Source organism: Micromys minutus (assembly GCF_963924665.1).
Source record: "Micromys minutus genome assembly, chromosome: 23".
Classification (NCBI taxonomy): Eukaryota; Metazoa; Chordata; class Mammalia; order Rodentia; family Muridae; genus Micromys; species Micromys minutus.
In genome coordinates, this window is record NC_137958.1 from 20,455,626 (window position 1) to 20,481,149 (window position 25,524).

General features: G+C 37.7%; 1 protein-coding gene across 1 annotated transcript in view; it reads right to left on the minus strand.

Moving 5' to 3' along the window:
• SEMA3D (semaphorin 3D) overlaps positions 1-25,524 on the minus strand; it is a gene marked incomplete at both ends in the record, with an annotated part of 107,155 nt that overhangs the window by 37,606 nt on the left and 44,025 nt on the right. Inside the window, 3 exons of the mRNA XM_080936271.1 lie at positions 7,270-7,412; positions 19,103-19,231; positions 22,017-22,110. Of these exons, the coding sequence (XP_080792397.1) occupies positions 7,270-7,412; positions 19,103-19,231; positions 22,017-22,110 (366 nt within the window). The remainder of the gene's footprint in view (positions 1-7,269; positions 7,413-19,102; positions 19,232-22,016; positions 22,111-25,524) is intronic.

Genomic DNA, 25,524 nt, shown 5'->3' on the forward strand with positions numbered 1-25,524 from the left:
GTGTATAAAATGTCAACAAATATTTTTATTAAAACATGTCTCCCTTCTTCTATTTTCAAATCTCATCTATGGTAAATATAAGAAAATTCTAAATTACTAGCTCCAAATTTATGGATTAAAAAGAAATTTCTACACTGTTTTGTTTCTTAACGTGACAATTAAAACTTTCAATATTTCAACAAAGGAAACTTTGACGCTCCTGTGTCCCTACCCAGAAGTCTTGTCAACTCATTTAAGGAACAAAAGATAAAAACAAACAGAGAAATCCACCCCAGGAAGTTCCCTGCACCAGACTTTGTCTTTGCTCTGCGAGGAAGTGTCAGTCTGACTGTTGTCCAGCTCTTCACCTGTATGTTTGTTTGCAAATCCACAGAGTCCCCTCTGAGAACATTAAGCCCAGAAAAGGACTGAAAGAAGATAATCACTCTTATTAGTAGGCCACATCTTTGCTTACTTTTGTGAAGTTCTAAAGAAGTCAACAGTCTCATTAACACAAAGGATTTATTATTGGGATGTCAGAATCAGCATCATGTGGTTACCAGTCAGTTTTGTGTGCCCCCACTTTAGTTATCACAGGCTCCTTGTAGTGAGTTCCTCTACACAAAGATGCACATGAGAGAAACAAAGAGGTAAAGGTAAATAAACCTGACCTCTTGCGCTCCATCTAGATGGTACCCAATGAGAATGCTCCTGTTTAGTCGCTTGCTTGGGTTTGTTGGACATGTTATGAACTGTTATGACCTAGTAATGAATAGATCAGTCACAATACATCCTAACGGATAAAACATATTTCTTCTGTGCAAGCAAACTTAGGATCATATAAATATTAAACAGACATGTAAAGATGTTCAAGGTCATCACATGTGAGCTTCTATGAGTGTGTCTTGCGATCTTGTGGGTCACAGGGTTCATATGGTAAATATGGTTTAATCTTTGTTTGCTATAACTTTTATGGATCAATCAGCCCCTTTTCTTGTAATTTTCACCTCTTTATTGTAAAACAAATATGTAGGGAAATTAAGTGATTTTAAATTGTAATTAGGATAGATAAAATTGCCAAAGCTCTGAGAACATATTGAAATCCTATGTTTAAGGGATGGAGATGTACCAAGTAGGCAGAATTCTTGGAAAGCATGTATATAGATGCTTGGGTTCAGTTTTTTTCCCTGCCCCTTTTATTAATGATCTATGCATATATGTTTTTGCTCTTTCTTTTAAGGAATCTCATCTGTCAATTGTTAGTAGTTGGGTGCCTTAAGGTTTGCATTGTGAAAAGATTCCATGACTAAGACAACTCTTTTAAGGGACAACATATGCCTGGATTACAAGGTCTGAGATATCATCATTATCATGGCAGGAAGCATGGCAGCGTCCAGGCAGGAATGGTGCTGAAGGACCTGAGAGTTCTATCTATACCTTGTTCTGACTGCAGTCAGATGCACTTGGGGGAGCTTCACAGCCATAAAAATGTCTACAAAGAGTTTCAGGGATAAGTTTTTATAGTTTTTTAGTTTGTTAATTTGTTTCTTAAGTAATACTTACAGGAAGCTGCTTGTCTTTTTTTTTTTTTTTCTTTTTTGAGAACATCAGTGAAAATGGGGAAAACCTGTTTCTCTAACTATTTCCAAAACCCAGATCATAGAGACACAGGACATAGGTAATCAATTATGCTAACGAATTTAGTATCTAAGCACTAGCAGATTAAGTTGGGTAAACAAAGGCATGCTTGTGGGTAGTATCAAGGCTCGCTAATTTTTGCTTTAAATGCTTCAGCAAACATTATAAATCCACTCCCAGGAATTTCTGTGACAGGAAAACAGACGGAAGTACAGGCAAATCACATCTGTGACTGGGGGCACTAAATCTCTCACTTAAGTTGCAAGTGACACACTGAAAGTAAGCAGAAAAACCACAGCTCAAAGGAGATCAATAAATACAGAAAGTGTCATCAGGCTAAAAACACAAATCTTCAAAGGCAGTGATTGTCCAAATAGGGCCATATATCAAAACAGACAAAGCAAGTGGAATTGAAGCAAACAGCTATTAATGAGACCCCTAGGCAAGTTATGTGTCAGGGCCATCCAAATTGAATTCCTGGCATAGACAAAAGGAAATGCTCAAAACAAAAGAAAAACTGGCATGGCCTGCAGCTGGAACTTAGAGTGAGCTGTATAAGTAAGCCTGCCACAATGCTTCCAAAAATGAAGGGAATCCACTAGTAATCAAAACAGCCTTGAGGTGCAAAGCTGAGAGCTAACTCCACTAAAGGGACTTTAATCACACACACACACACACACACACACACACACACACACACACACACACACACACAAACACACAGTGGGGGAGGTTACATGGATACAGTGGGATCTGAAAGTGCTAAATTTCCAAGTAAATAGACAGAAATCTTTTCATCATTTATTTCATGCTGCTGTGACTTTTCATTGAGTGTAATTCCTCACCACCACGAGCATCCATCTAAATAGTGTACAATCTATAAAAAAAATTCTTCCAAAGGACCACAGTTAATTACCAACACCCATCTCAGGTAGCATGTCACATAGCTTCCTGTAATTCCAGCTCTTCAGAATCAATGACCTTCGGGTTTCTGTGAGTATCTGCTGTCATAATAACAAAACAAATCCTCTTTTCTTAATGAAAACAAAATAACAGTAACTTCTACACTTATAATGAGGTACAATGTCAGCTGCACATGATGATGCATGTCTGAAACCCAGAAGGAAGAGTTTGAAATTAGTGTACATTACACAGTAGCCTCCAAGGTGAAATACTTTGTCCAATTCAACAAAACACATGGAAACATAAGACAATTTTATTTGTTACCTATACAACTTGGTAGTTAACCCAGTTGATACTACTGCCACCTTCTTCAGCAGGTAAAGAAGTTTCAATAGTTAAAGTCGATCTAAAAGTCTCTCTCTCTCTCTCTCTATATATATATATATATATATATATATATATATATGTATATATATATATATATATATATATTATATACAAAAGTAAGGTTTTCATTCTCACATGTAGTAGTTAGTCTCCTACATCATACAATTAAGGGTTCATACCCAGAAATCTATCACGTATCAATATCTTCCTGATTATTAGTTATCACAGGTAAATCCAAATACTCTCACTTAAGCCTTACATTTCTTTGATACAATAGTCATGGAAGATGTGTGTATCTACATTGTGTAGATTAAACATGGAGAAAGTTACAAAGGAATATAAGGTATATATCAGAGTGAATATTTATATCCCCCAGGCAAAGAATATTGGTTATTTGCTGCTTGTCAAACCTGGCTTTTAAGTCTTTATTATATCTGAAGTTTGGGACTGTAATATTATTCTAAAATCATTGATTTTCTTGTTTTTCCTTCCTTCCTTTCTCCCTCCCTCCCTCCCTACCTCCCTTCCTTCCTTCCTTCCTTCCTTCCTTCCTTTCTCTGCCTTTTACTCAGTCTACTTACTCTATCCTAACTCTCTGTTACGTTTTATTTGTTCCCAAATACTAGGATTATAGATATCTGTCCACCGATAGCAACAGATGTTTTATTATCATTACCTTGCCTGGTGATAATTCTCCTTCCCATAATACCACAACTCACTCTCTCTCTCTGTCTTTCTCTGTCTCTCTCTGTCTCTCTGTCTCTCTGTCTCTCTGTCTCTCTGTCTCTCTCTCTCTCTTTCTCTCTCTCTCTCTCTCTCACACACACACACACACACACAATATACACATTTTTCTAAACAATTTCAGGAACTTTTATGACTCAAGAGCCAACAGTGGCTTTCAATGTCAAAAATCCAGATTCTACAGTTCCTTGGGTTCATGCTTAATATGGTAATACTTTCCAGATCCACACCTTTTATTTTTAAATTTCAGTTACCAAAAATATAGGAGTGCTTCTAGGTATGTCAAATGTCTTCTGAAATAATGTTGCCTCTGAGACATGTATTATATAAGGTCAATATCATTGCAGGAATAGGAACAAGGAAACCATTAAAATATATTGTAAATTCGGTTCTTGATCTTGATAGTCATATTTCAATATAACAGCATGTAACTACTGCATTAAATATTGCAGATGTGAGTATGACCATGGTCACAGATTGACCTGGCCTGTATTGCTCTACCAATAAAAATAATGATAATTATTTGTACCTCAGATGTGTATAAATAGATTTTTTTTAAATGTCTTCTGAATACAACTCCATGTATTTATTTCTACTATGTCGGATATGACAGGCTTCCTAATCACAAGAATTTCTCAATCCAGATGCATTCTTCTAGTGGTACCTAATATATCTACCTTTTCCCTCTATACCTCAAATTGTATTGAATAATTCACTATTGCCTACAGAATAGTGTTTTTATTTGCTAATATGAAGACAAGACTTCTAATAACCTAATTTACAACATTCTTTGCTGACACATGCCTTGAATTTTTGTTCTAAGATTTCAGCATTCTGTGAACAGAATCTACCCTGACAAATGCTGCATGGAATGCCTGTCCTCTATCCCCCACATAGGCTAACCCTGTTTACATTCTATGATTCATTGCAATCATTCCCTTCATCTGATGTCTTCAAACTTCACTGATAGCAACTCATCATATCTCCCATTTATGTCATATTTTATTAGTAATATACCCTTGGTGTACTTTAAATCTTACTTTTATAGAAGGACAGCAAATTAGAATAGGCACTGTAGTTTGTGTTTTAGGGAAGGCATAGTCTGTTGCTGTTGGTGAAATGGTCTAGGATAATACATGAAAATATCACAGTATTGCACATATTAGATTCTCACTTGAATAATGTTTAATCTCGAGTGCGTGCGTGTCCATGTGTGGGTGCGCATGTGTGGATGTGGGTATGCATATGCATATGTGAGAGTATGTTCTAGACACCTCTTACCAATACCTTCATGTTACATAAGAAAAAAAAACGAATTATTCAGCTCAATATAACACCATTTCTTATGTTTCATAACAGAAGTGGCATGAAATTCTTACACTGTAAACAGCTCCTCTTCACGCCAAAGGATTGGTCAGAAAAAAAGCAAACAATAGCAGTAAGAACTAGAAATTTGGACTGTGGGAAAACGTGAGCAGAACAGGCAGCATGAAGGGCCCTTGTGCTATCAGAACACAACCTGGTAAAGTCAGAATGACGTCAACAGCTTACTCTCCATTCCGCCAACTAGGAAACCTTCCATCTTTGCTATTTTCTTATAATTATCAAACTCAGTTTTCTCTCATTATAAGGATATGCTCCTTGATATTACTCGACAAAAAATAGGGAGATGATATATTAAGATGATATTTTGGAGGTAAGAGAAATAAGCCAGAAAGAATAAATTACAAATAATGCCAGATTGATTTACATTAAAACAACATCTAAAGTCACAGGGAGCATGAGCTGAATAGACTATATGTAAATTGCAAAGAGCGCATTTAGAACCAGACATTATGAACCACTGACTCGCATAGATATAGTGAGCAGTTTTACGATGCCACTCAGTTAAAGAATGGCTAAGAGACAAGACAGAGTGAAAAGTCTGTTTTGTTCAGTCAGACTCACGCATTGCATGTCCCTATTTGATTCCACAGTCTGTTAGCTTAATAAGATGGCAGTTTTATTTTGTCGTCTCGGAGACATTCTAATTTGTAAAAACTTATTTATTGCATAATCTTTGCATTTTCAATATTTCAGGAGTTTGATCAGAGCTTAAAGACTTACCTGTTTATATGGTTTCTGTATAGAAATTCATAACTGTGACAAATGTTAAGCCATTCATCTACCTTTAAGTTTCACTTACACCAGAATAAAACCATTACTTTATTACAGATACAACTCCATCAAACGGTTTATACTCATTGAAATTCTACACAAACAGCGCACTTGTCCTATGCATTCTTCGAAATGACTCATGAAATCTACTACTCCTTGTAAACTCCTTTTGACATTCTGAATAGATTTCACTTATTAGAAAGGGTCAGTCTACTGCATAGCTTTCTGGGTCGGCATACCCTTGCCATGTCGCATGCTTCCATACACTAACGCACCAGACATACTCCGGGCATAGCCATTTTCACTAGCAGGAGAATTTTTTAAAAACACTATATATCCTTGGGTTCTGGGACAATGAGGATGCTTCTCAGAGATTCTGTCCCCTGTGGGCGGAAGAGGATCAGTGAGAGGAAAGCATTATTGGCCAGGACAGGAAGTAAAGCATGGTCCGGGCTCACAAGTCAGCTTCATTGAGAAGACACGCTGTCATTAGCCATTTTATGTGTGGTGATGGTTTGTGTATCTGCCCCTGGAAGTGTTCAGGAGCCCTAGGGCACCGACTGAAACAAAATGTGACAGGCTTACTTAAAGTTTGTTTAAGACCAAAGAAAAATTTCCCGCAGAAGGTATTTATTAACGTAACAGCTCTTGCTCATAGTAATTGATTTATTCCTTCTCAGGAAACTTCTGTAAGCAGAGATGAATTCAGGAAGCACACATGCATTCAGAAATCAAGGCTTGGCTCCAGTGCTGTCCCTGTTCCATAAAGACTGCAGTCAAGTCACTAAAAGCCTTGATGGAACAAAATGTAAGTTTCTCAAGCTCTTAATTTAGTTACTATAATTTATATTAGATGGCAGTGTTCAAAACTAGTTTCAGTATTCTTGAAAATAAACAGTTTATCTTTCTTTATTTTTCTCTTAGATATTAGTCTAATTTAATTGTATAGAATGTATTTAATATTGTAAGATATAAGCTATATTTCAAACCAAGTTGTCCCCAACAAAATACATGGCTGTTATATATGTGATGTGCATTAATAAAAAGACAGAGACATGATTTTGTTAGTGTTTAAGCTACTCTGAGTATTCCTTTTTAAGATAAGACTTTTAACACTACATGAAAACGCTGTTCCTCTGGGAACCAGGACAGTGTGTGCTATTCCTGGAAAGAGCAGTAAGTAACAGAACATCAGAGCAAGAGTGCCAATGCAAGAGCAAGGAGGCAGACCATGCCCTAAAAATAACATTCGATATTTGAGAACAATTTACCTTTGCTTTTTTACAATTTCATCTCCAAAATTACACATATACATATTACATGTAATTATATATAATAGTGTAAAAATCATCTTACAACTTTATCAATAATGGATGGTCGCCAGTCCGTCATCCATTAAGAAGAATTACTTTTACTTTATGCATATAGACATAATTTTTAAGAAAAATGAGTGAATCTTGCCTTACAAACTCTTCCAACCCTTGAAAGAATGCTTCTGTCAGAAGTACTGCCTTCCTGAGATGATTCCCGAAAGAAGAAATATATTTTATCATCATCTGGATTATAGGTGTCTGGGATGGGAAATGTTCCAATAAATTTTGCTCCTGTATGAAAAGAAGGACAGTTACAATTTAACACAATAAGACAATCCAGGCAGCATGGTCTTTGCGACTATTACGCATCAATTAACAGAGTTTTGAAAAAGTGGTTTGAGAGATGAATGTAGGACATTAGGTGTGCAGAGAAACATGGCAATGGGCTGGAGCATGTGGTACCACAAAAAGCTAGGGACCAAGTTTGTGAGGAGTCCCTGGAATGGGTGACAAAGTGTTGGAGAATACAGCTTTTAGTGACTTCAGCTAAGTCAGTCACAGACCATATAACCACAGGGATATATCCTGAGAAATAATTATCTGATGATCTTATCGTTACTATCCAAACATTATAGAACATAATTACAGGAACATAACTGGCCATGATGTCACTAGGCAATAGCATCTTGTGAGATCTTATTCCACACAGAAAATAAATGGTCCACTGTTGATCGAAATGTTACGCAGATGACTTGAGAATTGTTTTCTATCTAAAGATTCTGATTGCATATTCTCTTTATAATGAGACTGAGTTTTTAATGACTATGATTTGTAAGGAACTTGGGACAACCTGTCCATCTCACTAATTATGATAAGTGTGATATTTTTTATTTCACTGTGTGATCACCAGATGTATTATAAAATGACCAGTACTGACTCTGTTATCTCTAGAGATACTTTTCCTGAGTTTATATTTTAAAGGTGACCTTGGGCGATTTTAAAGGTGACCTTGGGCGATATGATCTTAGTGAAAAGTCCAAGAAGCTATTTATGCCACATATTTCTTATACATAATATGGGGCTGCTAATGTTGTTTGTCTCCTGGTATTAAACAGTGTCTACTAGTGAATTAGTACACACTAAAGCACTTAGCAGCTGGCAGTGCCAAACATTCAGCAAACATATGTCAGAGCTTGCCACAAAAGCAGATACTTTTAATACCAGGTCACAGGTACAAGGCCCACGTAGAGAGTTCAAAGCTTACCTATGTAATTTAGAGAGATTCTATCTCCAAATTAGAAAATACAAAAAGGACTGGAGACCTCTGAGTGGTAAAGCAGTTTCACAGCTTGTTTTAGGTCTGGGACCCATCACGAGTATCACAAACATCACAAACGAGGGCAGAGATCAATGTGATGGAGACAGGGATGAGAGTGGCTGCCATGGTCCTGAGAACACTGAGTTTAGGAAACCTGAGCATAGCACGTCCTTGTAGTAATGACATAGAGTTATTCGAAGTTAACAAAGGCTGCCTGTCCTGACCTAGAAAGGTATCTTTCATATATAGCTAGGTACAAAGTATTTAAATCACAAGAGGGAGAAACCCCTTTGTGCCACATCTAGGTCTGATAAAGTTTCCTAATGCCTTTATTAGAAAGAATTGGGCATTTCAAGCTGTCTTATTGTGTAACTATAAATCAACCTGATAACAGGTCTGTGTTTGGTTTAGAAATGATGTTTGAGGTAAAAGCGAACATAGACATGGCTCTCTGAGAACCAGTTGTGTTCAATAGACTATATAAGCAATCTGCAGGAATCACAAGGCACTAAATATTCAAAAGAAAGACCATAAAGCATCACAGTATTCTTGATGATTTCTGACCAAGGATTTGATTTTTTATACATCTCAAGAGTTTTGAAAGAATCATGTCACAGAAAATGAATGGCAATTGACCAAGGTCCCATAAATGAAGCTTCACAGTAGCCTCCTTCAAAAGTCATGCTTGTACACATCTTAATCTCATGGGTCAAGAGTTCAAGACAAACCTTCGCTACTTGAGATCCTTTCTCAAATGAAACAACCAAAACATGTGCCCTCCTGAGAGAGAGAGAAAGAGAGAGAGAGAGAGAGAGAGAGACAGACAGACAGACAGACAGACAGACAGAGACAGACAGACAGAGGGAGACAGAGAGACAGAGACAGAGAAATAAAATAATGAATACTCTTGTTACTATCAGCCTAGCCTTCTCTGTCCAGCCCTTACTTTCCTGTTCCATCTCTTATACCCTAAGAATAAGAGCAGAGCAATGGATGAACAATATTCTTGTCTTTATTCCATTTATTTCACAATGCCCTCCTATAGTCCTCATAATCCAACTTTGGTTAAGACCCAAAAAAATACCTGGAAGTCATTTTTAGAAAAGCACATGCGATTTGAAAAACGTTTATTTTTCAAGGTATCTTAAATTGGCAAGGATCAATCACAGTTCTACTCAGGAGTTTTGTTTGGAGAAAAGAAAAACAATTATTCTTACTAACAAACTCTTTTGACTTATTATTTAAATGTTTTCTTTTCATCAATTTATTGCATATTCTCTGTATTTGCATTTCAAATGTTATCCCCCCCACTCCTATCCCCTCATCCTACTTTTGCTTCCATGAAGATGATCCTACTTCCAACCACCCACTTCCACCTCAGTGCCTTGGCATTCCCCAACACTGGGAAAAGGAGCCTTCACTGGATGAAAGGCCTCTTCTTAAAAAGAACTATCAGAGTTAAGTGCCCTAGAGGGCATCTCTAATGACAGCAGGAGCAAGAGGACATCAAGATCATCACTGTCTAAGTAGCAAGGTTGAAGCCAGCATGAATTACAGGAAACCCTGCTTCAAACTAACAAATAACAAACAGACACTAGGAAGTATCATAATTGTTTTCTGTACGTGTGACTAGGTCTTCACTGATTTAATGAAATCATTAGTATTCATGAGAAGAAGCATTAGGATCAATTAATAGTTAACCAATAAGAACTGGGTTCAGTTTTCATTTATAGTAGGTAAACATTTGCATATATTTGCATACGTAACAAAATGCTGAAGCAAACCAGTTCTGATGCTGCAGTTACCTTAGAGTAGCATCACTGTGGAAAGTTGATAACATTCCTTCAGACATAAAACATGATGGGTAGTACTATACAAAATGTCTTAACAGTCTCTAATGCAATTCTGCAAAGCCTGATGAAAATCTACAGTCATACTTGAGCTATGTGGGCATTAACAGAAAAAAAAAGATGCTTTTAATCATCTGAATTTATGAGTCACTGACATGGATATGAGCACTTTGTAGATAGGGAAAGATTGGCCAGTGATGAAAATGTATGGCTGGATGAGAGAGAGCAAGGAATGAATACGTAAATCTTTAGTACATAGGGTGAGCTTAAAGGAGGCCAAGATAAATTATTTAGAAACCATAGGGATACAATTGGCCCTCTTCTTTTAGACAAATACAGGAACCTAAAACAGACTTTAATGTGCACATAATAGATTGTAGCACTTAAATATGAAAGCAATAAAAGTTACATGTTCATCATCATGACTCATGAAATGTGGGTATATGTTTGGATCTAGGTAACAGACATAAGTTTATTTCTTAATTTTAAGTTTATCATTCTCTTCTACTCTATGATATCCTCTTCTATTATGTGCATGGAATTTTGAAAGCATGTATATCTGTGCATCACTTGCCTGTGTATTGCCCACAGACCCAGGAAAGGTCCTCAGAGTCCGTAAGGCTAGAGTTACCTTCGCTTGTGAGCTATGTTTGTGCTGGGATTAGAATCCAGATCCTCTGGGAGAACACTGAGTGATCATTATTGCTGTACCATGTGTCTACCTTACTAATATACATTTACAATGAAAACTTAAAATCATTTCTACAGTGATACAAAAGTCACATTCTTGTCAGGTATGGGAGCATATGCCTTGAACCCTAGCAGTCAAGTGTGGGAGGTGTAGGGTAGAAATGAAAAGAGACAGGGGGAACTCTGTGAGTTTAGGGCCAGTAAGATCTACATAGTAATTTCCAAGAGAGCTAGAGCTACATAGTGGGAACCTATCTCACAACAAAACAAAATAAACAAACAACAACAACGAAACCCAAATAAGACTAAAAATTTTAAATCTTTTCTTCAGACAAAAATGAGGACTTCATAATTTAAACAAGGAAAGTCTGAAATAATCAGACCACATGAAAGGCAGAAATTGTTTATAAAATATCCTTCAAGCTGCATGTGGTTACTCAATCTAAGAACTTTGAATGATGGCACAGAAGGATTGCTATGAGTTCAGAGCAAGCTTAGCCCACATTGTACATCCTAGGCTAGTTCGTCTATGGAATGAGCCCCTCTAGCATTAAATAGACAGCTAAGAGAGGCATCATGGCAAACCCCTTTAATTCCAGCATATGGGTGGAAGACAGGACTAGGAGTTCAAAGCCAGATTGGTCTACAGAGTGAGTTCCAGGACAGCCAGGGCTTTGTTATACAAAGAACCCGTGTCTCAAAAATAAACCAAACCAATTAACTAAATGAATGTATATGTTTTTATAAGGTAATCAGATGAAGAATAAACAGAATGGTCACTGGAGATGATCTATGCTGACTGATCTTCCCTTTATTTGCATCAACTGATAGGATGTAAGGAGCAGAATATACAGGGTGTGAGGAGAGAAAAGGCATATGGGACATGCTGAGGCGGTGCTGCAGACATACACAGGGCAACGTTTTTGAAAGTGAAAACATGCACCCCCTGACGTAACAGAGAGCTAGAGTGTTACAGCAGCCAAGGTTTCAGAAATTCTGCATGACTTGGACGGCAGAAGTTACCATCCTGTTGCAAGAGCTGATCTTTTAACTGTTAGATAACATAGAGCAAGCAACATCCATGACAGCATTATTCAGTCACTGAGTGTGGCACTTTCACAAGTCTTGAAAGAAAGTTATTTCTGAGGGAAAGTCAAAGCCAACTGTTTATTATATGAAGAAATCTAATTACGGAAGAGAAGAGTGAAAAATCAAATAGTGCTCTGTTCTGTGATTTAAACAACAAACATAGTTACAAGCTAAAAATACATACAAGTTTTGAGAATAGTGCATGTCCTTTTCAGATTCTACCAACGTCTTGTCTTAGAAAAGTGTTGTTAGCATTTTGTGATAGAAATTCTTTCCTGATTGGCTGCCAATTTGGGACAAAAATAGCTATCATTTAATTAGTGCATGTTTGTTGAATTCAACAATTCAAACCCATAGCAATAGACACCTGGGCTTTATTATAGCAAACTCCCCTCCTCCTGGCATTTAAAACATATGCCCTATTAGGGACAGAGTTTGAAACTATGCCTTTTAAGAACTGAACTTCTAGCATGACACCACGAGGCACTGCCAACTGAAGATGACAAAATCTTAGCCTACAGAGCATAACACGGTTCTCTCTGCCACAAGGCACTTTTGCACAGGGTCATAATACCTACCCCGGTATACTTTATTGACAGTTATTTTTCTAATTGCCTTTGAGTTCTCCTTATGTTGTCTTCTAATTGTTTTAGCATCTCTTTCCATGTGGGAGAATTTACAGACAACAGAGAGTTTCAACAGAAACTTTAAATTAAACTCCCCTCTAATATGGTAAAAATGAAAATTTAAAACAAAAGTTCCCAGCTACTCCAGAAAGAAAACAAAAACACATGCATCCAAGGTTCATTACTTGTTTCTGTGTTCCAAGAGGTGACATTATGTAGATCCACCCTTACATTCTAACAAAAACTCAACCCTGTTTGAGTAACCAACATGGGTTGTCCCTGGGCCCTTCTCTCTCTCTCTCTCTCTCTCTCTCTCTCTCTCTCTCTCTATATATATATATATATATATATATATATATATATATATATATATATATATATATATTATATATAATATTAATGGGGAGTGAGACTGTCTTGAGTTTTACCTAGAATTGCACATAAGGTTGCTCTTCTATTATTCTGTATTCTGATAAGTTATTTAGAAGGGAGGTTCAAGGAAGACCCAAGCACTGAGAAGTCAGGGTTCTTGTGTCATAAAGGGGCTGGGCAGTCCTACAGGGATTCTGAACAGGAGAAACACTAGCTATTCTCATTCTCACTGCTGACAAATGGATTACAGGACACGTCATGGTGTGAATTTAAGGATTTAAAATTTCCTGGATGGTCAGCAGCTTAATCCTCCTAAAAAATCCATAAATTCATAACCATCATGTTAAAAACAATTGTTAGCATATATATAATCATAACAAATATTCAATAAATTACCATTTTTAAGTTTTATTTAATTAAATGTTATAATAGGCTTTAAGTGATTTAGCTTGTACACATATAAAAAGGTGGGAAATTGAACTAAAATAGAAACAAGCTCAGGAAGCAAAGCTTAACATAGGATCATTACTGTGGCTCACAAGAAGTAAACAATGTGCTGACTTTATTACATGTACAGAAGTGGAAGCCACATTAAATACTGTGCTGACTCCTTGGTACATTGATTATCCATCACTTCTTCCAATACAAACATAGTCTTGTGAACCTCAACAGCAAGTTTCACATCTACATGTCACACAAATAATGAAGAAACTTCACAAATACATTGCAGCATGTGATTGTAGGATATTGGGCATATATTAATAGGCAGTGATAATTTAAGCAAGTCTTGTTTAATGACATTTATGTACTGAGAGAATTTTTCTTTTGTTTTTATTCTTCAAAATCTGTTGTCCTGCAGATCATAATTCCACTGAAATACTAACACGTGGTTAGAAAGAATAAAACCAAAGTTAAAGCTTATTTAAATTTTTCAAGTGCTAGAGCTTGAGATCGACCACTGAGGCACATAGGCAGCTTTGTTTGAGTTTTACTAATTTTTATAAAATTTAAATCATCATTGGTTGCTAATGTTTACATCTGAGTTTTAAACAGAGAGGCCCATGGTTTTTTCTATTCATTCTGTGGCAAATCCAGAAGTGGCTTTCATGCCCATAACTACTACAAAAACAGCATCAACTTTCCAATTTAGAAGAAGCTAGGAGACCCAAACATATCCCTTCTGGATATTGCATCTCAACTTATGAAGGATGAGGTTAAAAAAAAAAAAGATTCTACGTTAACATTCATTTTCATCAATTAGAATAGTTTGGCTGTGTTCTGGCCTTTACATTCCTAACCCAGCCAGAAAATCCCTGTAGTTTTTGTCTTTGGGCCATGTTCTGAATGCATGTACAAAATGGCCATTTGTCATGACAGAGGCTAAAAATAGTCCCTGACAAAACCATAATCTTGCCTTTGCCCATCCGTTCTCTCCTCATTATAGGAATGTTACTCAATTTTTGTAATTACTTCCTTTGCTCTGGCCTGATTTCCAGGGACCAAGAAAGTCTTGCCTGAATGGCTCTCTGGAAGCGATGGGGTCATTTCATTCTGGCTTTCTGTTCCCTCTGCAATGGGCTGATGAGCTGCTTACAAGTACTCAGTTCTGCCCACGCTGCCTTGGCCTCTCCTTCAGCTGATCTATGCTCATTTTCTCATCGGCTGTAGACTTGACTGCCAGAGCTACAGCTCTGTTGTGCTTTTAGCCCCGCATGGAGCATATACAAGCGTGGAAGCTGAGTCTGAAGACAATATAAGAGCCTGGATTCCTGCTTGTGCAGAACAAGCCTGTATTGCATTCCCTGGAAAGAGTTTAGCATCTAGAGCTGGACAGATTTATTGTAGTTTCAGTCTTACCTGAATGGCCTAGTTAACTATCTAAGTATCTGGCTTCTAAGGTCTTCCTGCGAGTAACAAGCAAATAGTAATTTTCTCAAAATTATGCCATTAAACAAAATTACACTGTGGAAGTGCCCGAGATAACAGCTAACATATATGCTACATAAAAAAAATGCAAAGGGAGAGATGAAAGTGAGGGAAATTAGTTGGTAAACAATCAAATTGGGACAATAAAACCTCCCTGAGGCCTTGAGAGTTACAGGAGGATTGTGGCCCTGGACAGAACAAGGTCAACAGAAGGTTCGAAGGAAATAGAGGTGCTTATGAACAGATTAGATAAAGGAGTTGAAGGAGAGGAAGGGATCAAAGATAAGTTCAAGGTAAATAGCTGAAGGAAGTTAACAAAATTATGAGAGATAACACCAGGAAACTGACACCAAGGGGCAGTTCAAATGGAAAACAAGATATACAAATTTCCCTCACAGATTTTTAGATGCAATTAAAGTGGGGGGTCATTAAAGGGCCAAAGCCAGACCTTATGATGTTTATCATCCTGTTGGAATAAAGGACTAGCATGCACCCAAGCCTCCAGACCTCCTGGTGAGAGTTTTACAAATCAGGTTAACTGAAGGAGGTCAGCCCACTTAAAGGTGAAGGACCTCATTCCTTGGCCTGCAGTTCCAGAGGGAGAAAATGGAACAGAGGAGGCAGGCAAGAGCAGCATTCTTCTCTGCAGATGGCACATGTGCTACAACCTCAGTGCACTACACCCTTGAACTGTGAGACACAAGAGACTCTTCCTCCCTGACATTGCTTTTGTAAGGTGTCTTGTGGTGGCACTGAGCTAATCCACTAACACATGTCCGATGCCAGGATTTGATATTCTCCTTTCCCTATAAAACAATTTTAAATCTAAGAGGAGAGTGTGGGAACCCATAGAAACACTTTAAGGCCACCTAATGACAAAGGATGGGAATGAACGTTTCAGGAAACAGCGCATGTTACAGTGGAGATCAGGGTGAGCTCACTGAAAGGAGGTCAGTGGGTTAAGTGTTAAAGGGATGTGGGGGAAAAGCAAAGGTTTAGTCTTTCTACGCCTCCTACTTCTCCCATTTTTAGGAACAATATCAGCTGTGGTTATCCTGATACAAATTCAGCTCAGAATGCCTAAACAATTTTAATACATTCCTACATAAGTGATAATCAAGATTTACAAACAGGTATTTATGTTCCAAAAGCATAGGTTTTGTGTGTGTGTGTGTGTGTGTGTGTGTGTGTGTGTGTAAGTTGATGCAGCTCAACAATGTAATAATGACAGAGTATCTAGAAATATCCAGTTAAGTCAAAGTCTTTTGGCCATTTTGAGTATTAATCTGTAAACACTGTCTTGAATAATTTTCATGGATGATTGCTTCCTTAATTATTAAGAAAATTTCTATTATATATCTTTTTCACTACCCTCATTTCTCTATCTCTATCTCTGTCTGTCTCTGTATCTCTCTCTCTCTCTCTCTCTCTCTCTCTCTCTCTCTCTCTCTCTCTCTCTCTCTCCCCCTCTCTCTTAAACGTAAATTATGCTCCTATTATCCAACAAATACTGTCCATCTCACATTTTCTTTGCTGCATATTTTCATATTCTTCTAACTGCTATTGCTTCTTACGTTTATATTCCTTCTCATTTGGATCCATTTTCTTAATGGACTGGTCCTCCTGTCCACATCACTGTCTGTTAGTCTTTAGTGTGTGACTAGTCAACTTTAAGAAACACACACACACACACACACACACACACACACACACACACACACACACACACACACACTAATTTTCCTGATTAAAAAGTAAAACTAATCCATTGGGTTCCTAGAAAACTGGGAATAATTCTACCTGAAAACCTCCCTATACCTGTCCCAGGCATATATTCAAATAACAAAACAAAACAAAAACAAGTGCACTATATCACAAGGACACATGATTCACTATGGTCCTAGCAGCTTTTACTAGCCAGAAACTGAAACAACTCAGATTCCTCTCAACTAAAGAATAAATACAGAAAATATGATTCATTTTCACAGTGGAATACTACTCAGCTATTAAAAACAAGCACATCATAAATTTTGTGGGAAATGGATCGAACTTGGGAATATCATTCTGAGTGAAGTAGCCCTTATCCAAATGGACATACATTGTATTAACCAAAAAGCACAGTATACCTAGGCTATGCTTCACAGACACAAAAAAGCTAAACAAAAGGAAGGTCTAAGCAAAGATTCTTGAATCTCATTTACAAAGGGAAATAAAATAGTCACAGAAGACAGCTGTAGGTGGAGAACTGGGTTTGAAAGTGGATACGGAGGAGAACATGACAGTGTTCTTGATCAAATGTAGGCAGAGACAGGGGAGAGGGCCAGAGATCAGGAAAATGAATGGTGGAGGTAGGGGAGCATCTCTAAGACTTGATAGAGACCTGTGGTGGGTGAGGCTCCTGGGAGTCTGTGGCAGTGACCTTAGCTGAGACTCACAGCAATAGAGACATGGAACTTGAAGTGGCCACCTCCTATAGCCAGGCAGGACCCTCAGTGGAGGGATAAGGATAATGTATCCACAAAACTTTTGACCAAAAAATTTGTTTTGTCTGAAAGAAATACAGGGACCAAGACGAAGAAGAGACTAAGGAAAAGACCAACTAATAAGATAAAAATATTTTCACCCCCCTTGTTCACTACCCTGAGACTCCATGCTTAGCAATTTACAATGGACCTACGTAGATAGGCAGCGGAAGGTGTCTGTGCACTGCCTATCTATGTGGATCCATTGGGTAGAGTAGCATTCAGAATGCAAAAGGTTGAGAAGCTGCTGGTGAACTATTTTGAAATTCTACTCAAATAACAATAACAATAACAACAATAACATTTTAGACAGAAATTACATATGTAGACTTCTTAATTGACATGTCATGATGAAAAATGACTAGATTATCTTCTAATTGACTTTTTATGTGGGGATGTTTGCCATTCTTAAATAGAAAGATGCATTTTATGGTTTATTTTTAAATCCACAAGAATATTTATAAAAGCATGTATAAAAGGCGAAATCTATGAGGTTACTCTCAAATCAAGTAATTCCAAAACCCATTAATTTTTAGTAGATTTTTCTTTGGGGCCAGTTTGGAAATCACTTTACTGGGTAACCAAATGGAATTATAGGTTTTAACAAAAGGAATGTTTCAAAGTGTCTTACCCTTTGTTTATATTGTCACTGTTCAAACAACACTCGGAGATAGAAAGATAGCCCCTTGAAAATTTCTGGTTTGGACTTCTCTAGTAAATTCACCAATTTAGTTGGAACTGGTAAATGTGATCTGACTGCTTAAATAAACTATGTTATTTTTCTTCTTAGATGGAGTAAAGTAAGATAGTGTGTTAAATAGTTTTATATTAGTCCTTGATGTAACCACATAAATTCCTTAAAGATTTAAAAAAAAATCTGCTTTGTAACCACAAATACCATATGATATTTAAACTTATGAATAATTAGGCAAATTGATATTTTAAAATCTTGGAGTGCTATTTCTAAAATCAAACACAATTTTAGCAGCAGAAGTTAGTGTTAAATTTATCCCTGCTAATATATGATAAGAAATAGAGCCTGCAAATTAATTTATACATAGCATATATAATCATTAAAGCATATATAATTTTATGTCATAATTAAAATATGACAAAAAATAGCATTACTATCCATCTCCTTACTGTAGAGCTAATATGCTTTGTAATTAGAACATGGAACACAGACTGGCAGCTTAAACCCTAGTTCTGTAGCTGATAGAGTGTGAGACCTTGGTCAAATCACTCAACATTTTACATTTACACTTTCCTCATCTTTAAAATTAAAGTGTTAAAATTATAATGTCTCAAATCTCATTATAAATCTTTTTTTTAAATGACATCTTTATTAGAGCAGACCAGTACCAAAGATAGGTCAAGGTTACAGGAAACAGTAACTATCAGCCATACACACACACACACACACACACACACTTTCTGGAGATTAGTCTATTTTAATGAGAAATCATTTTAAACATATTCTTAAGTGTACTAAATCAGCTTGCCTCAAACATTTTTGGATACATTATTAATGAGATTCTCATTTTTCCAAAACCAAAGTCAAAACAAACAGAAGAGAAAGTTCTCTAACCATTGAGCCAGTAGTGTTCTGAAATGTCAGTTCTGATGTAATGGTTGTCCTGCATTATCCCAAGGGATCTTGTGAATGCAGTGTCTTTGCCAAGGAAGTCAGAAGCTGTTCCAGAGTAGAGGTGCTCATCTGCAAGACACAAAGCAAACATGGGCTAAGACCACAGAAGTAGAAGATGACCATAAGACACCTAGGGCATGGTCTGTTTAACACTCTTACATGTTGCTTCATAGGTTAGTCAGATCCTGAAGGAATAGCTGAGGTGAAATGCTAACCTAATTAACACTGATAAGCAATTAGCAAAGTCTAGAAAACTGGATAATAAAATTCGTGATTGGTTAACTGACGCAACCTCCCAGCTTTTCTTTGTCCAGGCCCTGCGGAAAGGAAGCCTTCAACGCTGATGACATTCCTGGTAATTATAACATGCTGCATTCCTTGGGATGACCGTGTGTCTAAGGCTCTGATAAACAAAGGGAAGACTGCACTCTTGCTGCATCCTAGATTTTGGTCCTGTGCTATATGAAGTGAATGTTTCGTCAAGGAGAGAAATGAATAATAGGGAGAAAAGGAAAAGAAGAAAGAGAAGAGAGAAGAGAGTAGGGGTGAAAAGGGGGATACGGGGCAGGAACGGAGGCAAGGAGATAAGGATGGAGAAAGTCTGAGTGCGTTTAAGGATCAATGTCCTCTGTCTGTTTACCACTGTGTTTGTCAGAGAAATGGGGAAGGGAGGCAGGAAGAAGCCTGTCCCTGCAGCATGGGGGGTTGTTCTTTGGAAAACTAAAATTGCTATTTCAAGAGATTTAGACAGGAAGCTCCTTTGGGTTACACCCAAAAATAAAGTGAAAATGAGTAATCTGTGTAGATCATTTACATTTCTTAAGTACCTATGTAATGGTTGAGAACAATAACACCCCTGAAATGTAACTCACTTTTAGCAGCAGAATCTTCAAATCTCTGTCTGGATGTGAAACGATTAAAACACTTTCTAAAAATTTCCCTGCTTATGTCTAATAGCTTTACACTGGACCCCCTTGGGATGCTTCAACCACAGTATCGGTGGTGGCCAGTTACTACAGGAAACAAAATGGGGTGACACCCAGTGGCACATGCTCGGTGCCGATAGCACATCACCCCCACCTCTAAAAGACACTTCTTTAACGTATCAGATACATACCAATGTTTTAATGAGAATTAAATATTTAAATGAAGAATAACAAATGGTAATGTCAATAAAAAGCTCTTAGGAGCCTTAGATAAGAGAAAGCAATGGCTCATTTGAAACATCTTCTACTACAAACATGTTGCGGTAAATATTAAAAATTATTAACTCGGTTTATCTCTTTACAGGCCCTGAAGTCTCACTCCTCAGGCCCAACCCTGATACAGAGCTGCTGGAACCTCTGGAGCTTGGTCTGAACCAAAAACACCACGGCCCAACCCTGTCCACACAACTCCCTTCCCTGGGCTGATTACTACCACCTGTTCTCTGCCTCTCTCCTGGGGTGTTTATGTACACCAAAATCCCAGAAACACAACTCTACAGCCCAATAGCTTTTCATACAGGTTTATATATTCAACTCTCAACCCACAAACCCTCTATACAACAAGACTGCATCAAATACACAAAGATACAAACGGTCCTTCTATATGAGATACTAGACCTATAAAATCCTTATTGTTCATAGCTATTTAACACCAATTAATATCACCTGGGTCTAGCTGGTCCTTGGGAAACTCAAAGTTGCCATGACCTTCCCCCTCTGTCCTCTGACCTCCTCAGACCTCTCAGCCCTCTCTACCTCCCTCGCCCTGCCCAGTCACTGGCTTTCCTTTATTTTACTAATTAAATGGGAAGGTTCAGTTGGAGTGACTAGGCATCCCTTCTTAGGAAAGTGGAATTAACATTAAAATACAAACAGTTTTAGGACAATCTACACAAACATGACAATATTTTGTCAGGAAAAAAGTGTATTTTAGCCATAATGTTGACCTAAATATCCAGGTTTAAAAACTGGCAAGTTTACTTTTGGAGTTATACAGGGATTTCTGAAGAAGGGTCAGCACATCCACAGTCTATTGCTTTTTTATTAAGGGCTTATCAGTCCCATTTAACAGATGAAAATAATCTATGGCTTCAACTAAGAAGAAATGACTATGGGTTGTATAACATCAAAACACACATTCGCTTCAAAGCAAAAGTTCTGGTTCCCACTATGTGGACATTAAAATGTCATGGTTCTTCAGTCTTATTACCTCACACAGCTGATAGACAAGTTACATAATAAGAGACCAAAGTCATGGACCAATCAAAAAAAGGCGTATTTATAATGTTTAAAATGCAGGGCTCCTGCTGATGGTCTTTAGAACACAATTCAGACCATACAGCATTGCCTTTCAACAAGACAGTCTTTTCTATGAGAGTTTAAGATGCACAGAAAGCCAGACAGGGCTACAGGCATGAGAAAAAGCACTCACATTTCTATTAATAGAAATATGAGAGCAAGGACGCTTAGACAGTCTACAGCCATATTCTGTAGCATGATTCATTGCTGGTTATTTTATTTCTTCCAGCTACTTAAGAAATGTTATATATGGAACCTTCCTGAGCACAAAGAGGGTTAATGGTGAGTATTAGAAAATCTCAGGTGAGTAAATGTAGTTTGAGAACAAAGAAGTGTGATATTTGCATTAGAGCGAATTCAGTCAGACATTAGATTAAAAGGTAGACAGGCAGAAATTCTGTCACCTCATTCACATCACAGACAATGACGTTCATATAGTGAGGCCAGTACCAACATGCAGGGAAGGGCTAATCCGATCTTCTATTCAATCCGGTCAGAAAATGGGGTTGAGTCTACACAGGCCTTTTAGGGACTCACTTAGACACAAGCCTTGTTTGCTCTGATCTTACCTGTCACTACTGAAGCAAAAGGCTGCTGAGGATCAAAGGGACATTTCAGTCTGCCCGACTCCAGGTTATGCATGTCTAGTTTAAATATGAGTTCCTGTGGTAAGAAATACAATGACGTTTTAAAATTTATCACAGTCAGCAAGAACCGTGCAGATAAGAATTAGGTTTCCATTCATTAACTCAATGAAAAATAATAGAGCACACACACAGCCTTATGCAGTGACTTAACTCTTGAGGTACTGTTACATCTCTAAAGACTCCATGCCCAGTTTTCTTGTTTTTCTTTGCTATTTTCACTTTTTTTTTGCTTTTAGCAAATCAATTTGTGTTCAGGTTGGAGTAATGTTTTGTGCAAAATGCATTTTGTCTGGATCACTGTCATTACAGAAAACAACACAGTGGGAGAGGACTTGCTTAATCCTGCAGAGACTTGATGCAGAAGGGTGGGGGAAATACCTGGACTGGAGTGGCAGCTTCTCAAGAGTGAAAGAGGAGGAGAGATGGGAAGAGGGACTCAGGAGCAACAGGAGTGGGGCAGCTTTTGGGATGTAATTAACTAACAGACAAACAATCAAACAAACAAACATAAATAAAGCAAGCGGTATTTTCAAAGACTTTTTTGTTGTGTTTCTTGTGTACATGTGTGTATGTGTTAACGTGTGTGTGCACATGTTCATTAATATGCCTACACACAGGTGTCCTCATAAATGTGGAGGGCAGACATTATGTCCAATGTCTTTCTTAATTCTGTTCCACCTTCTTCTTTTAGAAAGCATCTTACACTGAACCTGGAGCTCACCAATTTGTCTACAGTGACTGACAGCAAGCTCAGGAACTATAACTATAACCTCAGATGCTGGCCCTCATCGTGCATCCTGTTTGAGACAGTCTGTGCTCTGAGCATGTAAGGATGCTTGTCACTACTTCCGATCTCACAACAGGAAGTACTGAAATCACAGTGCTTCTGCATCTAGCTTTATGTAGGTCCCCTGAATCTAAATACTGTTCCTGACACTGTAGCAGTAGATTTCACCCAATTAGTCATTTCCCAGTCTCCCATTAACTATAAAAATATCAGTCTGCAGCTGGTGGTGATGGAGCATTCCTGGAATCCCAGAAGTAGGGGGGGCAGAGGTAGTCAGATCTCTGAGTTTGACTCCAGCCTGGTCTACAGATAGAGTTACAGGTCAGCCACGGTTACACAGAATAATCCCATCTTAGGAAACAAAAAAATAGGCCATCTAATGAGTAAGTAAGTAAATAAATAAAAGCAAACAAATAAATAAAATTGCTTTTTGGCATGGTGGTGTATACCTCTGAGACTGCAGCCAGGGAAGTAGGGGCAAAGAAAATCAGGAGGTATGAATTGTGCTACCTAGAGAATTTTGTACCCTGTCCTAGAAACAAAACAGAACTACCTTGTCCAAAACAAAAACAAAAGCAAAACAACAACAAAACAGAGAAAGAATTTGCTATGTCCTATTTGCATTTTAGCATGATAATTATTATTTATGTAATTAAGCAGTTTCAGTTGTACCACGGAAGACTGGTGACTGCTAAAAACTGCTAAATGGCATAAAAGTGTCCTTAAAAAGACAGTGCATTTTCATAAATGTTGATTCATGTAGAGGGAGGAAAAAAATCCTGTTGTAGTATTTTCACTATCATGAAAACACTGTGTTTGAGAGCAACATAGTTATTTTGGCTGTGGAATCTATTTTTATAATAACGGGCACAGATAGAATGACATTGGCAGAGGTTCAGTGTTCAGAGGAAAGTCATCTTATGCAGAACTTTCCAAGGAAAATATGCATGCCTAATGAGCCCAGCTCCATGATCCCCAGAGTCTCATAACAATGACAACACCACCTTCCAGCAGCTCGGAGATGACTCAGCCTATGCAGTCAGGAGAGAAACCCACACTGCAGGCATTCTGGACAGCAGATCTGCTATAACAGATCTGCTCTTAAGTCAAGAAAGAACCATCATTGCTATTACTTAGAAATCGAGCCGGGAAGCAAAAGGGACAGAGGACACCAGGTTATTTCCTGAGTTAAGTTGTCATTTGATATTTTTTCCTCTCTTTTTCTTTCTTTCTTTCTTTTTTTTTTTTTTCTGAACAAGGCTAAAATGACCTATAGTCCAGTGAAAAACAGTACCAGCAATTAAATGAGACTGGCTAGCAACTGGTATTTCATGAAATAAAACTGACGTATTTTAAGGCAAATAGTGATATCTAATAGTTCAAAAAGGTAATAGTGAAGGTTTCACTTCATCAGATTGTCTACTGAATTTTCACCCCAAGCCTGACATAGAACTACAGCTTTGGCCAGATAGTGGTAGTACATGCTTTTAATCCAACCAACCGCAGTCAGGAAGTAAAGGCAAACAGATATCTGAGCTCTGAGTTGGAGGCCAGCCTGGTCTATAGGGCAGGTTTCAGGACAGCTAAGGATAAATAGAGAAAAAGCCTGTCTCAACAAACCAAATACATACATACATACATGCATACATACATACAGCTTGCACTCGGAACTGTGAATGCAGAAGTACCAGGTACTTTGCTCAGTGTCAAACACCTATGGATTGTAACTATTCCTGATGAGTAAATATTAAAATATACCAAAACATACTAAATTTCTCCCCTTAAAAAAAAAAAAAGAAAATAGATTTTTTTCTTACCCAATATCCTGATCATTCCTCCTCTACTCCTAGTTCCTCCCTCCCACCCTCTCATGCCGATCCATTCTGTTTATATCTCTCCTTAGAAGACAAACAGACTTCTAGATAAAATACTAAAATAACAAAATAAAATGAAAAGTAACTTCAGAACTGGGAAAAGAAAAACAAATAAATGGAAGAGAAAGAGTCTAAGAAAAGGGCCAAGAAACAGAGACTGACACATTTGCACACTCAGAAATTCCCTAAAAGTCTAAACTAGGAGCCATAATGTATGCAAAGTACATATAGAGTAAAAAGAGGATGCAAGGTGCATCTGAGACGAAGAACCTCCAAAGATGCCTTTGCGTTTATTTTCTGTTGGCCAGCTACTGCTGGGCATGCAATGCAGTCTACCCTTAAGAGTAGGTTTTTTTATTTTCTACTGAGACTCCCTTCCAGAAAACTGAATTTTCATTCACAAGTGGTTATTGAATTGAAGGTAACCTCTGGGTTAGGGACGGAGTATGTGTCCGCGTCTCCTTTCAGCTCTAGCGTCCCGTGCGGTGCACAGCCACATAGGCCCTGGGTGTGCTGCCTCAGTCTCTGTGAGTTCAAGCATGTGGCCATCGTGTGGTCAATACTGAGTTGTTTGTTCCTTGAAATAACTGCATAAGCACTCACTCTTGTTATCATCACACCTCACTGAATAAACAAAAGCTGTGTGCAAGAACTCTTGGAACTTGAAACTGGTAAATAGTCAAACTTGACTCTTAAACCTGTTCTTTGAAGCTGTTGAACGTCACCATTACTTTGCATTCGGATCCATTTTGCTCAAATGTGGAATGTG